This window comes from Microplitis mediator, chromosome 8 (assembly GCF_029852145.1).
Source record: "Microplitis mediator isolate UGA2020A chromosome 8, iyMicMedi2.1, whole genome shotgun sequence".
Lineage (NCBI taxonomy): Eukaryota > Metazoa > Arthropoda > Insecta > Hymenoptera > Braconidae > Microplitis > Microplitis mediator.
The window spans coordinates 21,244,183-21,262,086 of record NC_079976.1 but is presented as its reverse complement, the minus strand read 5'-3'; the positions used below and the strand labels follow the sequence as shown (position 1 = coordinate 21,262,086).

Sequence of the window (17,904 nt, the reverse complement as noted above, 5' to 3'; positions counted from 1 at the left end):
ATGATTCATTTTTCACGGGTATATATAAAAAATTTGAGCTGACTATTACAATTACTTATAAACAGGATGTTGTAGTGTAAAAAACATAGGAAATTTTTTGATATTACTAACAGCATTTTGAAGATTATATTTTACTTTTTCTAAAGTGATTATATTCTTTCAATCTTACGTAGCACAAATAAACTTCGATGTAACTGTCGGTCGCATAGCCTAGACGTCAAAGCGTCGGTCTCTCGTACGGAAGGTCCCAGGTTCGAATCCTACTAAAAGCGGCTGCGGTCATTAAATGAGTCTAGCGTTTTTTCTCTGAATTAAAAATTTCCAATTCGATTAGGAATTCAATTATTTGCATATCTGATAATCTCTGCGTCACCAAAATAATTTAAAAAAAAAAAATTTTAATTTTTTTTTTTAATTTAGTTAAAATTTCTGTACATAGTCATATCAAGTCATATATGGCCGTATCAAGCTATGTATGGTCATAGATGGCCATCTCTGGCCAATTTTCATACATGGCCATGTGTGGAGCATTCATACATGGCCATGTATGATTCATTTTTCACGGGTTCTATGAGATTTTCTAAACAGGGTTGCGCCTACAATTCTTATCTGATCCTAATGAATTTTTCTACACTCATTCTATGGATAATTATCTTGATCACGTTTAAAGATGGTCCAAATCGGTCGATTAATTTAGAATTTATAGCTGTTGGAAATTTTCATGATTTTTTGAAAAAATCATTTTTTATTCGCTGTTAAAGTTCATATAACTTTAAAACTAAAACTCATAGACGTTTTCTATAAAAATAATCATAAAACTCGTTTATTAAGCTTTAATTTTTATGTTTAATTTAATGTTTTAACTATTTCTTCCGTGATAGCCTTGAAAGTTATGACAGAATCAAAATATGTTGAAAATATGGTTGTTATTTCTCATAACTTATTCATTTCCATTATAGTTCGATTCCGTCAGTTATATTTTATTGTGAAAAAAATCATCTTTAAATTTCAAAACTATTTTATATTAGAAAAGTATGCCTTTCATTACTTATAATATTTCAAAAGTACCTGTGCGCCCGATGAATAAAACCAGTCGTCATCACGATAGCGCCTTTAATTCTTAACAGATCCTAATGAAATTCTTCACACTCATTCTATGGGCAATTGTCTTGATCAAGTCTGAAGATGGGCTAAATCTTCCGATCAGTTTAGAAGTGATGGAGAAATTTTATGTTCTTAAAGAAATTTATTTTTACCTCTTAAAGTTGACATATCTTCAAAAATAAAACTGACAGATAATTTCTTTAAAATCTATCTTTTAGCTGCATATAAATTATGCCGTACACATTATTATCTCATTCTAATAGTTTTATTTTTTGACTAATAAAATAATTTTTTAATCTCACTGCTACATTACTATTTTCAAGTATTAATTTGATTAATTATTAAGTTTTAAAAGCACCCGGTTAACTTATCATGAATATAATCATAAATATAACCCTCGTCTTAATAGTTTTCATAACTCATTGATGTTCGCCATGTTGCTTACAGCTGATATCGATCTTAGTTTTAGTATCGATATCTCGAAATGTATTGAGGGAAATAATCAATTTTTCTAGATAAAATAATCGATTTGATTTTGGAATAACTATACATGTAAAAATGTATTCTACATTGAAATAATTGATGTTAAAAAAAAAAGATAAAATGATATAAATTGTCACAATAATTAAAAAAAAAAATTTTTTTTGAATTTCTTATTGAAACTTAATTTTAAAAATAATTTTCATTAAAAATTTTCGGAAAATCGACCTTCCATTCTGGTTACCAGATGACATTTTTTTTTTGTGTCTTATATCCAATACAAAAAAAATATATATCCAGGTGAGATTGAATATATGTAACATATATAACAATATATAAATGTTTACATATAGTTGACACATACAGAAATTTAACTTTGAATGGACTTAAAGGAGAATATAATTCTCACTGACCGTAGAAATAATTATACTCCTGCATTTCGAAGAACTTAATCGCATATCAGTGCATCGTGCCCTCATAATTTGAATGTTACAACCTATGTATTGATTTCCGTCACAAGTTTTTGATCAAGATATGCACTATTCACATCAATTTTTTAAAACGCGGAAAGAAACATTTAAAGAAGCTTACTAAAAAGTATACAGCCCTGACGCATAAGAATTACGGTATCTTTACCCAGGATGCGAGAAATCGCCGTAAAATTGCTTCACCGGTTAGTACGGTACAGTTTCGGTGTTTCTATATGATGGTAAATATACTATAATCATGATGTACATTATGGTAAAGTCAACAATAAATACAGTGCCATTTACGTTAAGATTACGGTAAAAATATTAAAAATTCATAGTAACATTCATGGAAAAAAATAATCAGCAACAAATATCAAAAAATAATCGATAGCTGCTACCAATTATTGAACACCTCAAGCGCGAAACTGTTGAGGGTGCTTTATGATCGATCGATTACTTTCGACTCATTCACTCATATTAAATTATCTCTACACTCTTTTGTTATACTAAAATGGGTCAAATTGTATACTAATACAAAGAAAATTTATAAAAGAATAATTGCGACCCAATAATAAGTCGATTGATGATTTTATTACTTAAATATGAATAATTTTAATACCACCCTCGCAGATTTGAATCACGGTGGGAACACCGTGAAAGTGTAAACATCGTGGATCCACTGTGGTTACACGGTGGGTTTGTTCCATTTCACCACCGGATATACACGGTGTATCCACTGTGATTACGCGGTGTATCCACCGTAATTACGCGGTGGCTTGACCACTGTGTATACACGGTGTTCCCACTGTGATTACGCGGTGAATCCACCGTGATTCAACGGTGGCTTTGTGCTATTTCACCACCGTGTTTCCACGGTGTATCCACCGCGTAATCACAGTGGAAACACCGTGTATACACGGTGGTCAAGCCACCGTGTAATCACGGTGGATACACCGCGTAATCACAGTGGTAAAATGGAACAAACCCACCGTGTTCCCACCGTGATTCAAATCTGCGAGGGCAGAGACACGAGTTGTTAAATATCGATTATGAAACTTTGCTAACACGATAACTTTTGATAGACACAATTAATCGGCCTAACTTTCGCTTTAAAAATTAAAAATTTTCAAAAAAAGGGGTTATGGGTTTTAGTCCGATTTTAGTAAATTAAGATTTCACCAGATGTCGGCATTTTGAATTACTATGAAGCTATTCTGACTATTTCTGGATGGACGCGCGTGCGTGTGTGTGTGTGTGTGTGTGTGTGTGTGTGTGTGTGTGTGTGTGTGTGTGTGTGTGTGTGTGTGTGTGTGTGTGTGTGTGTGTGTGTGTGTGTGTGTGTGTGTGTGTGTGTGTGTGTGTGTGTGTGTGTGTGTGTAAATCAACCAATTTGAACGTTCTTGGCGGCAATTGAAAGAGCTCACCAAGACTTAGAGCTGATTTCGGAGTTGATCAGTCGAGTAGTTTACAAGTTATACAAAAAATAAAAATCAAAAAAATTTTTTTTTCATTTTTGTTACATAACTCATAAATCGCTCGAGCGATTTATTTCTGAGTTTGATCAAATCTAAGTCTCAACAAGCTCTTTCGGTTGCCGCAAAGCACGTGCAAATTGGTTAATGTGTTCCGAAGATATCGTTGGACAAAAACTACTTTTTTCAGTAAAATGTAAGGTAAGAGACCCAATACCCAATCAGGTTACTAGTACCCGATCACTCATGTCTATCTAAATTTACAAAATTTTACTAAATATAAATACATAAATACATGGAGTGATCGGGTACTGGTTCCCTGATCGGGTACTAGGTCTTTTACCCTACATATTTTTGATCAAGCCGTTTTTTTAAGGTCGAAGAGCCCAAAACTTTACCAAAAATACTCTCTAAACCTGAAATACTGAATTATCACTAATTCACAGCGTATGTTCACTGTTTGCCACAGCTAAAAGTCGGCCACTTGGAATTAGTGCATATACACTCATTTACCCAGTGAGATGATGCACTTATGAAAACATTGAAATTCACTGTAGTTATTAGTAGTAAATAGTTCTAATGATAATTACTTATTAAAAAGTCACGCTTTAAATCTACTGTGTAAAAAGCAAAATTTTCACTATTTATACGTAAAATTCACTTTTTACCTGTAAATTAGTTGATCACTGGGAAAAACAGTGAAAATTCAACTATTTCAAGTTTAGAGAGTAAGTACCCACAGTTTCCTATGTGGATTTTCCATATGGGAATCCGGACACTCATGGTTTCCTACTTGAATTCTTATATAAAACCATACTCTCTTAATTCCTATGCATTCTTACATAAGTCCATACTTTTGGTAGATTTCATAGAAGTCTAACTATGGTATTTGTCCTCATAATGGAATTTTCGAAAAATTTTTCTACCTCTCAACTCAGCTCGATGAGCTGAGTCAGAAAATACATTTGGTTCAAAAGTTTATATATGTATTTATGTATTTATATATGTATATATATATATATTCTACACCGATCTTAATGGAACTTAGTATACTTATTCTATGGACGATTACCTTGGATGAGTTCGAAGATGAGCCAATTCAGCGAATAATTTAAGAAGTTATGGTTAAAGCATAATATGATAAAGCTCAAGGAGCTCGAAAACAGCGAGAAGTTTTCGAGCTGGCTCGCAGGGTCAACCGATACACAGATTTTTTGATTAGGGTAGTGACACATGACGAAGCATGACTTGGTATGAGTTATACACTGGCGAGTGGGCAACCCCCGCCATTTTGTGCCTCAAAACATCATGGCGGCCACAAAAAGCTCGCAGATTAGAGATCACTAAGTGATGGATGAGGGCAAGTGTTAATAATGGCGTGTTCTGAGATCTTGGTGATTATATTCCTAAGTGGAGGTAGCCCTTATGGGTTGGGGAAGAACTTGCGCCCCCCACCACTAATCCTAAGCAAGCAGTTCACCAGAGCTGAAGTCTGGTACCATGGGGGATCCATTCCAAGCCCCACTTCGACCAGAGTCTCTCTATTTCCTGAGATGGAAGGAGTGTATGGGTCCAAATGAGGTCAGTCTCGTGGTGGTTGTTGGTGAGACACCCACATGCAATGCATGCCTAATGGGTAAGTTAATGTGAGCTTATGCTCATATTTCGCTTTTATAATATATGGTGGTATTGATGACTATTCTTTTCTAGTCATGCATGCCCATGTGCGACCGAGCATGATTTTACTTGGTCAGGCATGCCTTTGCATGAATCATGCAAAGTTATGCATGATCATTCATGATTGAGCTAAGCCATGAACGATTCATGCATGATATTGCATGAATCATGCACGACTATTCTTTCCTCGTCGTGCATGATTGGACATGAATTTGCATGATCATGCGTGCCTTTTCATGAATCGTGCAAAGTCATGCATGATTCATGCTTGATCAAGCATGATCGTGCATGACGATTTTTTCCCGGGTACTTCAATTTCGGGGATCCAGACGGTAATACAATTTTTTAAAGAAAAATTTAATAAATTCTATCTGCGAAGCTGAAATGGATACCCGGGTACCTGGTCATTGACCGGACGGGGAATCAGGATCCACCAAGGATGTTAAAATCTTGAGAATTTAAGTATTACTCAAATTTCCCTGTCCAAAAGTTCCCATAAAATCCAGTTGAATGGGTCATAAACCGTGTAGAAACCAACACAAGGCTATTGGATTCCATGCTGTTTTTGACCCATTTGATTGGATTCTATGGGACTTTTTGGATAAAGTTAGTAACTTCTATCGTTTGAGTATACTAAAAAATATGAGCTGCATAGCAAGTTTGACAATGAATGTATTAAACTTTACCATTTATCTTGCATAGTAAATATTATTGTTTTGGAGCAAGACGACACCCCCCAAAAAACGATAAAAAAAATCTGTCTATCGGTTGACCCTGCGGGCCAGCCCCAAAACTTCCCGCTGTTTTCGAGCTCAAGGAGCTCGAAAACATTGTTGTGGATACATTTTCGAGCTCTTCGAGCTCGAAAATACTTTTGTATGCCATTGTTTTATAAAAAACCATTTTTTAGCATTTCTTTCTCCCACGATATCTCGCGAACGAATTAACCGATTTTGATGGTTGAGGCGGCAATCGACGCGTTTTGTCAAGTTCTAGAGCTGATTAGATTTAGGGAATGATTGGTTTAGTCGTTTCGACGATGTTTGCAAAAAACCGTTTTCTACTATTTCTTTCGTCGACGATATCTTTTGAACGGATTATCTGATTGAGACGTTATTGGTGGCAATCGACAGCTTTTATCGAGTTCTAGAGCTGATTAGATTTTGGAATTGATCGATTCGACAGTTTTCAAAATATCCAAAAAAAAACGAAAAAAAAAATTTTTTTTTTTTTCGTATTTCTTAAATATCTCGGAGTCTATTTGACTAAATGGTCTGAAATTTTTCTGAAAATCTAAGTTCAGAAGATATCTTTCGAATGCCGCAAGAACCATCTAAATCGGTTCATTCATCAAAAAGATATGAGAGGTTTACATCCACACACACACACACACACACACACACACACACACACACACACACACACACATACCTACATACATACATACAGACATCGCTCTAAAAATTTCAGAATAACATCTTAGCACCTTCAAACGTCGACATACGATGAAAACCCGATTTTTGAAAATCGGGGTGAAACCAATAACTTCCCGAATTTTTTGAAAATCGTCGATTTTCTCAGCTGGAAGTTAAAAAACATTTTAAGTTTGGAATTTTATTATGAACACAAGTGGCTCATTTTTCTCAGCTTTTTTAAAATGATTATTTTTTTTAATTTAATGGTTTTATTTTAATTTTTATGAATATTTTACTAAATATTCTGATTTAACCTAACAAATTTTACTAGGCAGTTGATATAAATTTCTTGGATAAAATTCAATCTGTTGCTTTGTCAAAATTACAATGCACCTTGTTAATTCTGTTCGATTTATTTTAAAAGTTTCTACGTTATCGGTAATTTTTACAATACTTTCATACTGGCCTGATGTTACTATGACTATAGTAATTTTTCTATAAATTTTTGATGTAAAAAATACCGTAAAATTCTTTGCGTGTAGTTTTCGAGATAAATCCAATTAATCATCTCAAAATTTGAACAATCGCTGTTTTATCCAAGATTTTAGTTTTCTATCCAAGATTTTAGTGTTTTATTCGAGAATTTAGATTTCTAATTAATTAATAATTTATAAATTATTCGAAAATTAATTCTAATTGATCTAGAACGTTCTGGATTGTACTAAAAATTTCAGAACACATCTCGAATGCTCCAATTTAGACTAAGTAGATTGGAATCACTTGAAATTAATTCTAATGAGCCTAAAATAATCTAGATTGTCCTAAAAATTTCGAGATGCATCTAGTATGCTCAAAATTGTACTCGGTGAATTAAATCACTTGAAATGAATTCTAATTAGTCGATAATGTTTTCAATTGTTCTAAAAATTTCGAGGCACATCTGGAATGCTCCAAAATGAACTTAGTTGATTTAAATCGCTTGAAATTGATTCTAATCAGTCTAGAATATTCCTGAACGTTCTAAAATTTTTGAGACGGATCTGGAATGCTTCAAATTGGACTAAATTTATTTAAACCACTTGACACTAATTCTAGTAAGTTTTGAATATTTTAAATCGTTGCAAACATTTGGAGAATCATTCGGAAAGCTCCAGAATATAGTTAGTTGATTTAAATCTCATTAGAATGTTTCTAATTAGTCTAGAATGTTTTGCAAGGTTCTGGAAATCATCTAACATTCTAGAAATTTCGAATTTATTTGTAAATACATTAAATTACTTAATAAAACGATCGGAATTGATTTGAAGTGATGTTCGACATTCAAATATTTCAGAACTTATCAGATCATTTTCGAAATTTCAGAGCAATCCAAAAAATTTAACACATAAATAAATGCACCACCAACAAATAACCCAGCGAAGCGAGTGTTCGCAGCTAGTCTAAATATATAAGTATACTAACAATATTCAAATCGCGGATTAAGAATCTCGGAATGAAAAACTGGCCTTCAAAAATTGGTTCAACGTTAGTAAAAATGAATAAGGATCCCCTTCGTTTTAAGGCTGGGTGACACCTAACGAAATCTCGAATTTAAGAATTCTAATTACTTTTTGAATGTTTACGGGACTCGGATGATGAAAATCTTCCGAGGAAGTTCGTCTTCTGTTTTTAGTCGAAAGCTAAAAAAATTACTGTAATGATAATTATTTAGTAAATAATTAGAATTCTTAAATTCGAGATTTCGTTAGGTGTGGCCCAGCCTTAAACTAAAAGCGAGCTAGCGAACAATCAGGGTAGTGCTGAAAATTTTCGAAAAATCTACCTTCCATTCTGGCTGCCAGGTGGCATTTTTCGCTTACAACTTCTCTTTTTTTGAGATATTTTCATTTTTATAGTAGGAAGTTAAAAAGTATGTCATAACTGACGAAAAAAGTACTGAGCATCACTTTCAATTATTTATATTTGTATAAAAATATCACATAGCAGCATTAAAAAATATAAATGTTATTGAAAATTCTGCAAGATCAAAAAAAAATACCAATTGTTTGAAATTTAATAACAATGAGGCATATGGATATTTGTCAGTTTACAAAATTACATCACAGCGTCTTTATGATTATAAAAAAAATGAAAGAAAATTTATACTCTCGGAGATATTCTTTCATAGCGAAATTGTAAAATATCCTGGGATATTAGGACCCTAATAATAATTGCAGCACTACTTCCCTACATTGCTTTAAAGAGAAAAGATAGCCAGATTCAAGGAAAACTCATTGTCAATACCTTGACACAGATTGTTGTTATTCAATCATAAACGAAAAAGGAAGACGGAATTTAATTACAAAGAACATTGCAAGCACATTTCCGGCTACCTGTATCGTAAACCGTTGCAGGCTTACAGTAGACAAAACAAGGGAGATGTCAATAAGAGGAAGATAGAAAAAAAAAACCCAGAGGCTGTAGATGCTCACTGGGTAAGAAGAAAACATAATAGGGTGGGGCGCTATGCTGCCGCTTCTGAATCGATCGCGAGAGACTACAGCTGGGAAACTCATTCTACCTCCCGCACACGTTAACAGAGGTTCTCACTTTATCAATTACCTGTATCAATGACATTACGTATAATGGTCATTAAAATTTTTCTATCTTATTACATTAACAAATTTCAAAAGAAAAAACTTACCATTATTACGTAAAATCGATCCAGGACTATTTGCTTCTAATGGGCTGCTCGGTTCTTCAGTGCTAGGTTCTCTTTTTATACTGAAAAAAAAAAAATTTATAATTAATAAAGGAAAGCAATTTAGTACAAATACTAAATAAAATAACTACATAAAATGTCTGTTTATTTTTTATTCATAGATTTTAAAAAATATATATAGACTGCACTAGTGAAGCTTGCGAACATGTAAAAAATGAAATTGGAGCAGTGGTGTGAAAGGTCCCTCGAAAGATCCTGTGATAAAGAAGCACTGACCTACTTTCCAATTAAACTAGCTTTTTTACCTTGACTATATACTCTGCAAGGTTATACATATAATAGTAATGAAAACGAGAAAAAAAAATTCCTAAAGCAATCGGTGAGTGAGATAAAAAAAATTTATCCATATATTTCAGAAAGATTTTAAAAATATAATAATTTTTAAATTGTTCTTCAAAACTAATTTCAAAATTTTTTTATTTATAAATCTATTTTGTCATGCACAATATCTTATTTCCATTACATTATAAGTGTTACCTTATAATCTAATTAGTTTGTTTATTTGCCTCACTTAAAATACTTAAGCTTTCATCTCAGAGCAATGAAACAAAACAATCAAAAGCTGATATAAATAAAATAACTAGACTTTTTCAATATTTTTCTCCATTTTCTATTGACAATATATACACAGAAAAAAAGGGTTTATTGGCGCAAGAAATATTTTGCATGACAAATAGAAGACAAACATTTTCTTAGGACCAGAAAAACTTTTTGACGCAAAAATTTTTTTTTGTGCCTTAAGAAAACTTTTTATCAATCCAAAAAAATTTTATTTCAATTTATAATGCAAAAATTTTTTTGGGACAAGTAAAAATTTTTTGCACCGAAAAATCCTTTTTTTCCTGTGTATATATTTAATATAAAAAAATATCTCACTTTGTTTTAATTGTAACATTGCCTACGATAATGTATGGCTCAACAAGAAGTCGTTGAATTACATTAATTTAATATCTGATGTGTATACATTATCTAAGATTAATTATTAAATTTTCTTCTACTGTTGAATTAAAAGAGCATTATAGAATTATTTATGAATAATATTTTACCCCGAAAAAAAGTCTGAGTTGACTTGAAAATACACAATGTACATTTGAATTTTTCATGCATTGTAAATAAAAATAGACTGTAAAAAATCGGGAGTGAATTCGGAATGATTACGGATTTTATTTAAATCCGCATTCACTCCGATTCGGTGTTTTAATATTAAAATAAACTCCCCTTCGGAGTAAATTTTATTCCGAGGGGATTAAATAAATAAAGTCATCTGCTCCACATTCACTCCGAATCTACTCCGGTTTTAATCCCGCGTTTACTCCGAAAATGTTTCACAGTGTATACAACGAATTTACATTATATTTAAGCTGTAAAACCTATATTCCCTTGTTTTATTTATCACGTTAAACTTACCTTAACAGCTATCAATCGGTTTCCAGAAATAGGCTAGAGAGATTGCTTCTCAAAGGCTACCTGGATGAACGCGCCATTCGATTATTTACTAATAGAACCGTGGATAGAAATCGACGTTAGAATTCTATCAGTATTTTTTTAATGGTATTGATCATGCATAAAATAGTATTGAGTAAAAATCGACTGTATTGAATTAAATTAAGTATTAAAAAAAATTTTATTCAAACCAGAGTTTTATAAATACTGGTTTAAAAATAGAGCTTATCGATTTTTCTTAAAAAATACAACTAATATTAATTCACTCGATTTTGCAGTAAGATTTAATGGAAAACAAAAATTTTTAATATATACTTAGCATTGGCTGCAGTTGAAAGCTCGATAATGACAATTGCTTATTATAAAAAAAAGCCATGCACTGTTATTTGAAAGATTATGTAAAACTTTGAAAAAATTTACTATTCTGATACCAGTACTATAATTAAATTCACAAGAAAATTTTGTGTAAAATAAAATAATGTTCTTTAAGCGAATTCTATTATACTATAAAACTTTTACGTGTTTTATTGAATAGTAAAAATTTTAAAAAATAAACGACATAAGTAAAAAAATGAACACCTATAGCGGAAAATAAAAATAACTACAAGATATTTACCTAATAAAAGTAGAATCCGCAGCTGGACTAGATGGTCTCGGTGATGAGCTTGCGTTGGAGACGGTATTATTTTCCTCGACGTCCATCATATTTCATATCGACAGAGGTTTAAATTAAAAATTAAGAACAACTCATTATCACGAATACGACACAGTTCTTAAAAATATTCCTTAATGTATTAATGGATTAAAAAAAATTAATTAATGTAGCCTTCACAACGGGGCTTGAAACAAGTAGGGGGGAGGGTGAAATTCACACGCCCGTCCGCGTGCGCGGGCTTACGACTAACAACTGACAAACGATATTTCCCCTTCTTGCAATGATAATCAACCCCCTGAACAACCCTGCGCTCTTGCTTGCTGGCTAGTACACCTGCTGTTTCAATGTTTTAGAGATACGCCGGCGCATTTCAGGATAATGTAGATATTTATTTATTATTCTTTGAACTCCAGCTTCTCAATTCCTGTAGATTGAGTTACATTTTTTTAGTTGTGTAGTCCGTTTAACGTTTGAATTAGTTATTTGCTACTCTTAATCAAATTTAAGTCCTTCTCATGAACGTAAAAATGTATATGTGGTCTATTTACATCATGTTAGTTTAAATTATATATTGATCTAATTTTGTCAAGTCAGAAATATGTCAACTACGAGTGTACACTAAGAAAACAAAATTAATATTTTCAAAAAATGGTTCTTGATTTAAGTATTTTAGTTACTTAAATAGTGCCAAGCAATTATTTCTTTCAAAGAAGTAAAATAATAACTTTTTTCAAGTATTTTATTTACTTGCTTAATACTGAGAAAAAAATTTAATTTTGTCAAAAAAATATTATTAGACATGTCTTTTTTATCTAATGTTGTGCAGAATAGTTTTGTACCTTAAGGAAGGTCTGTAGTAATTTTTGTCCAAACTTTTCTCTAAAAGAAACCCTCTAAATGTAAAATTAAGAAAGAGGCTCGATGCTTCACTCTATAATACAGCAATTTACGTTTTGATTTTTCAAAAATATTCATTTGTTTAAGAGAAAAACATGGACAAAGTTTCCATTTACTGCGCAAGTGCAACAAGGACAGTACCGTTCGTCGACTTGAGTGTGATAGAGAAAAAATGTTCAGACTCCTCTTAACAAACATTTTTTTTTATAAATAAATAATTTTACCCTACCTCATATCATATCAGATTCGAACTTAGACCGATCACGCAAGACTTATGACGAAGCCACGGTGACTTATTGGAAATCATGTTTTTAATCAGTTATTAGTTGATGTTTGTCATTTTAAATTTTAATTCACACAACTAAATAATAAAATTTAAGTATTTCATAGTTTATAGAAGTAAGGTAAAAGACCTAGTACCCGATCAGAGAACTAGTACCCGATCACTCATGTATTTGTATATCTATATTAGACTGGGCCAAAAAAATTGACTACTTTTTTTTTCTTAGCTATATTGAAAATATTATTCAGAATGACAAAAAAAAAAATTCCATGAAAGTTTGAGCCCTTAATATTAATTTTAAGAGGTCTATCATCGCTATTTTTAATTATAATTCATAATTTGATGTTTTACGTCAGAACTGCTAAAACATTGGAGTAAAAAAAAAATAATTTTTACTTATTCTTATGTAAAATTAAATTCCCTACAAAAAAGGTCAGATTGAAAATTTTCGTCAGACAAGCAGTTTCCGATTAATTAAGCTTAACAAAGTGATGTATTTTTTCGATTTAACATTTTTACTTTTGAATTTTGTAACTGACGAAATAATAAATAAGGTAAAAGCACTAATTATTGACACTATAACAGACAAGATTGTAATTCCATTTTTTTAAACATATTAACGATTAATATTATTGAATTTTAATTTTAACATTGTCTTATTTAGTCTTTTAACTAAACAAATTCATATTTTTTTATAATAATAAATTACATTTACTAATTAATTTAAAGCGATAAAATAAGTTACCCGGATACACCAATTATTGACAGGTTAAAAACCCGACTGATCTAACTATTGACATGCTGTTGCTCCAATTATTGACACCCTTAATGCGCATACGTCACTGATCTGTTGAACTTTATATTTACTTTTTGGAAATGAGGTTAATTTTTAATTTAATTAAATAAATATTTATTTTATAATGTTTTTCACTCACCTTTATTTTAAACACGAAACTAATAAAAATGTTTTTTAATTAAATAAAAATCAATTCATCATTTTTTTAATAACAATTTAATATTATACATATGACAGCGTGGGTTCTCGAATATTATGGTTTAAGTTTTTAATGGATTTATGTTTGAAAAAAAAGACGTTATGGCGCTGTGTACTGACCTATCAATATGAGATACAATTTCAATATTATGTACTAATTATTGACATCCACTATTTTAAAATTAAAAAGCATATAATTTACTGTAAATATATGATATTGTTAATTTTTTATATTTTATTTATTTATAAAAAAAAAGTTGATGTGATTAGATGGAAACAATACTTGAAAATCATCATTTCAAAATACTGCTTTTCTAACCGCAATAGTTAAGAAAATTGACGCTCACAAGCTGATTCGATAGACTCGAATGAATTTTATTTTTTTTATTAATGAATATTTAATATTTTTCACTAACAATAATTTTTTTTCGATTTCTCAAATTATACAGATTGTTTAAAAATGCATACGATCATTATTAATATAGCAGGTAATTAAATATGTTCTAAAATAGGATAGGGCGTCAAAAATTGGACCCCCGTCAATAATTGGTGCTTTTACCTTATCTAATAAAGACCATGACCGATTTTCAAAGGAAACTTGATGCTCTACAAAAAAGGTCTCCGAACATTTTTTGCTAAATTCACTCCTTCGAAAGTTATTCAAGGTTGAATTTGAGTCAAAACGAATTCAATAACGTGAATAACTTTCGAAGGAGTGAATTTAGCAAAAAATGTTAAGAGGCCTTTTTTGCGGAGCATTAAATTTCCTTCAAAAATCTGTCATGATCTTTTTTAGATATTTCTTGATTCGTCAGTTACAAAATTCAAAAGTTAAAATGTTAAATCGAAAAAATACATCACTTTGTTAAGCTTAATTAATCGGAAACTGCTTGTCGGACGAAAATTTTCAATCAGACCTTTTTTGTAGGGAATTTAATTTTACATAAGAATAAGTGAAAATGAATTTTTTTTACTCCAATGTTTTAGCAGTTCTGACGTAAAACATAAAATTATGAATTAAATTTAAAAATAGCGATGATAGACCTCTTAAAATTAATATTAAGGACTCAAACTTTCATGAAATTTTTCTTTTGTCATTTTGAATAATATTTTCGATATAGCTATGAAAAAAAAAATAGACAATTTTTTTGGCCCAGTCTAATCTATATTTACTATATTCTACTAAATGTAGATATGCAAATACATGGAGTGATCGGGTACTAGGTCTCTTATCTTAATAGATTTCGAAATAGATAAATAAACCCAATACAACAAGAGAGTTCCCGGAAAAAAATGTTTTTATAAAATTTTATAAAATTTCATACAATTCGATAGGATTTTATAAGATTTCGCAGCAAAATTTCATAGGAATTCATACAATTTAATAGATTTTTTCAAAATCTTATAAAATTTTATAAAGTAATATCTGAGTAAGGAACTTAATAAATAATCTGTTAATTCTAGAAGAGTTTATTATATGGCCTGTTATTTCTACAAACTGCTTGAAGTAAGAAAACCTCAATATCTGCGTGATCTATTTGTCGAGGAAGTAGACGATCGAAGAGATTGGTAGTAAAAAATAATAATATATTGTTTAAAATTCTAAACTTTGCTACAGTGTTTTACGAGCATTCATTTGTCGTCTCAATAATTCGTCTCTGGAAAGATCTGCCTCCTGAGATATTAAAATCAAGTAGTCTTGAGGTTTTTAAAAATAAAATGTTTGACTACCTTTCAAGTTTAGACTTTAAATGAAAGTAAACAACAATTTTTGTAAAATCGCAAACCAAAAATCAGCTTAGAAATTGGACTATACAGTAGAGTTAAATCGTGTGTTAATATTCCTTCACAAATTGTGACTTTAGCTAATAAAATTACTCTTGTAAAAAAACTATATTAATGCATAAAATTACCATCTGGCCTGTGCCTTGGCATAAAAATTCATAAATAAATAAATAAATGAATAAAAAATAAATGTAACTTTATAAAATTGTATAAGACTGTACAGCAAAATTTTATAGAATTTCATACACTTATCCAAAAAATTAAAGGAACAAGAAAATTTTATAAATTTTCAAGTAAACTTGTCGCACTCAAATTTACTTGCCGTATGCAGATTATCGTATAACCCACAAAAATGTCGCGGCAACAGTTGAATCTGCAAAAAGCTACTTGGAGAATAAAACAGCGAGCACTAAGATAGTACTTATATTGCATTAATGATAAAAAAAACTGTGTTCAATTCGTGCGGTGTTGTCGATTACCCACTCGAGCGAATGAGCGCACTCACTTCGTTCGTGCGCTCAACTTCGCTCTCGTGGGCAATCGACAACTTACCGCACTAGTTGTACAATATACTATTATCAATATTTGCAGAGTAGCGATGAGTTGACTAAAAAACCAGAAAATGGCCATTTTTTGTGGGTTTTTCAAATGGATATCAAGGATGAAAAAAAATTTTTTTTTGAAAAAATCGAAAATGGAGCTTGTAGGGAATTTATTCAAGTTCATTAAACTGCCCTTTAAATTACTGTGTGACCATTACCTGCTGAGATATCAATAATCAAAGACAAAAGGATCCTTTTTCATTTGAAGACTGATATCTCAGTAGCAAATTGTCGTACGGAGAAACATCAAAAAGCAAATTGTAGCTGAATAAATTTCCTAAACGAGCCATGAATTCGTTTTTTTTTTTTTAATTTTTCCCGGCCCCGTAGACCTAAAAAACAAAACCAAAAAATTTAGAAAAATTTTGTCTCGACCTTTTTCTTATGATTCCGCAAAAACCGTGTCTCAAAAAAATATTTTGCTGGAAGATCTTTGAACTAGAGATTTCAAGCTTCAATTTGCTTTTTTAATTTTTTCGATACGATCATTTTTCACGAAAATACAGCCTTCCAAAAATCACTAAAAAATTTATAAAATTTTCTTATTCCTTTAATTTTTGGATAAGTGTATAATTTTATATAATTTTATAAAATTTCATAGAATTTTATAAAATTTTATATAGTAAGATCTTGGTAAGGGAAGTAATGATTAAATGAAATTTTATAAACTTTTATACAATTTCATAAAATTTTATACAATGTTATAAAGTAGGTCCTTAGAAAGGAAGTATTAATTGGATGGAATATCATATTATTTTATAAAGTTTCATACGATTTCATAAAACTTTAGAGAATTTGATGTCTTTATTGCATCTAGTATGAGGTATCGTTTCTTAAAATTTGATAAAATTTTACACAATTTTGTAAAATTTTATAAAGTTTATAACATTATAAAGATAGTCATTGCATTCAGTTTTGTCTGATTTTGCTATAAAATTTATTAAAATGTTATAGAACCATTGTCTCCGGGATATTATTAAATTTTCCTAAATATTTTGATCTGATCGCACATGACTGATGCATATCATGTGTATGAGTTTATACTCCCGTATTGTTATATGGATTATTCTATATATGATTAGACCTGATCACACTCAGTTGATATAAAACCTATATATATATATATATATATATATATATATATATATATATATATATATATAGGCGGGAGGGGCAAAGCGGGGTATTTAAGGAAATACCAAGTTTTTGAGGACTCAAATAGTCTAAATTTTTTTTTGTCTAATGATATTCAAAGTAAATAAACGAAATTTTCAATTGGCATAAAAAAAAAAAAATTTTCATTTTTGCGGGCTAAATGGGGTACTTCCAGAAAAAGGTAAAAAAATAAAATTTCTGGATATTAAATAAGTTTAATTTCATTAAAATTTTTGGAAGTAATTTACATAAAGAAAAATTATATTTTACACAATTATTGGATGCAAAAGAAATAAAAACGTTTAATAGTTTTTATCATAAAACAATTATCATAAAACAATAGTCATTAAAATTTTTCAACCGACACTCGATTGTTGAAAAAGTTTATAAGAAAAAATTCAAAATAATGCTCAATTATATTTACAAAAAAAATTTTGGAATGCTTTATGACAGAGTGTTTAGCTTGCCAAGTCTGGTCGCACCTAAGTATTATGGTCGAATATTAGGGCGCCACTGGAAGATGGACTCGGCCTTCCAGAACCGGATGTTAATTAGATTTTATTTAGATGCTCAGGGTCGTTCGTAAATTTAGATTTTGTGAGAGAGGAGAGGAATAGTGAACAGGCTGAAATAAATTTTTATTAAAACTTTGCTTTCAATTTCAATTATTTTAAGCACCTTGCTTCTTATTTATTTAACCTTTAATAACAA

General features: G+C 30.6%; 2 protein-coding genes across 2 annotated transcripts in view; one reads left to right on the top strand and one right to left on the bottom strand.

Annotated features, from left to right (window-relative positions):
* Positions 1 to 11,717, bottom strand: part of LOC130672624 (ecdysone-induced protein 78C) — a 119,125-nt gene extending 107,408 nt beyond the window's left edge. Inside the window, exons 1-2 of the mRNA XM_057477266.1 lie at positions 11,439 to 11,717; positions 9,302 to 9,381 (exon numbers count right to left, since the gene is read on the bottom strand). Coding sequence (XP_057333249.1) covers positions 9,302 to 9,381; positions 11,439 to 11,527 — 169 coding nt within the window. The 5' untranslated portion in view covers positions 11,528 to 11,717. The remainder of the gene's footprint in view (positions 1 to 9,301; positions 9,382 to 11,438) is intronic.
* Positions 1 to 17,904, top strand: part of LOC130672627 (uncharacterized) — a 167,616-nt gene that overhangs the window by 113,557 nt on the left and 36,155 nt on the right. The window lies entirely within an intron of this gene.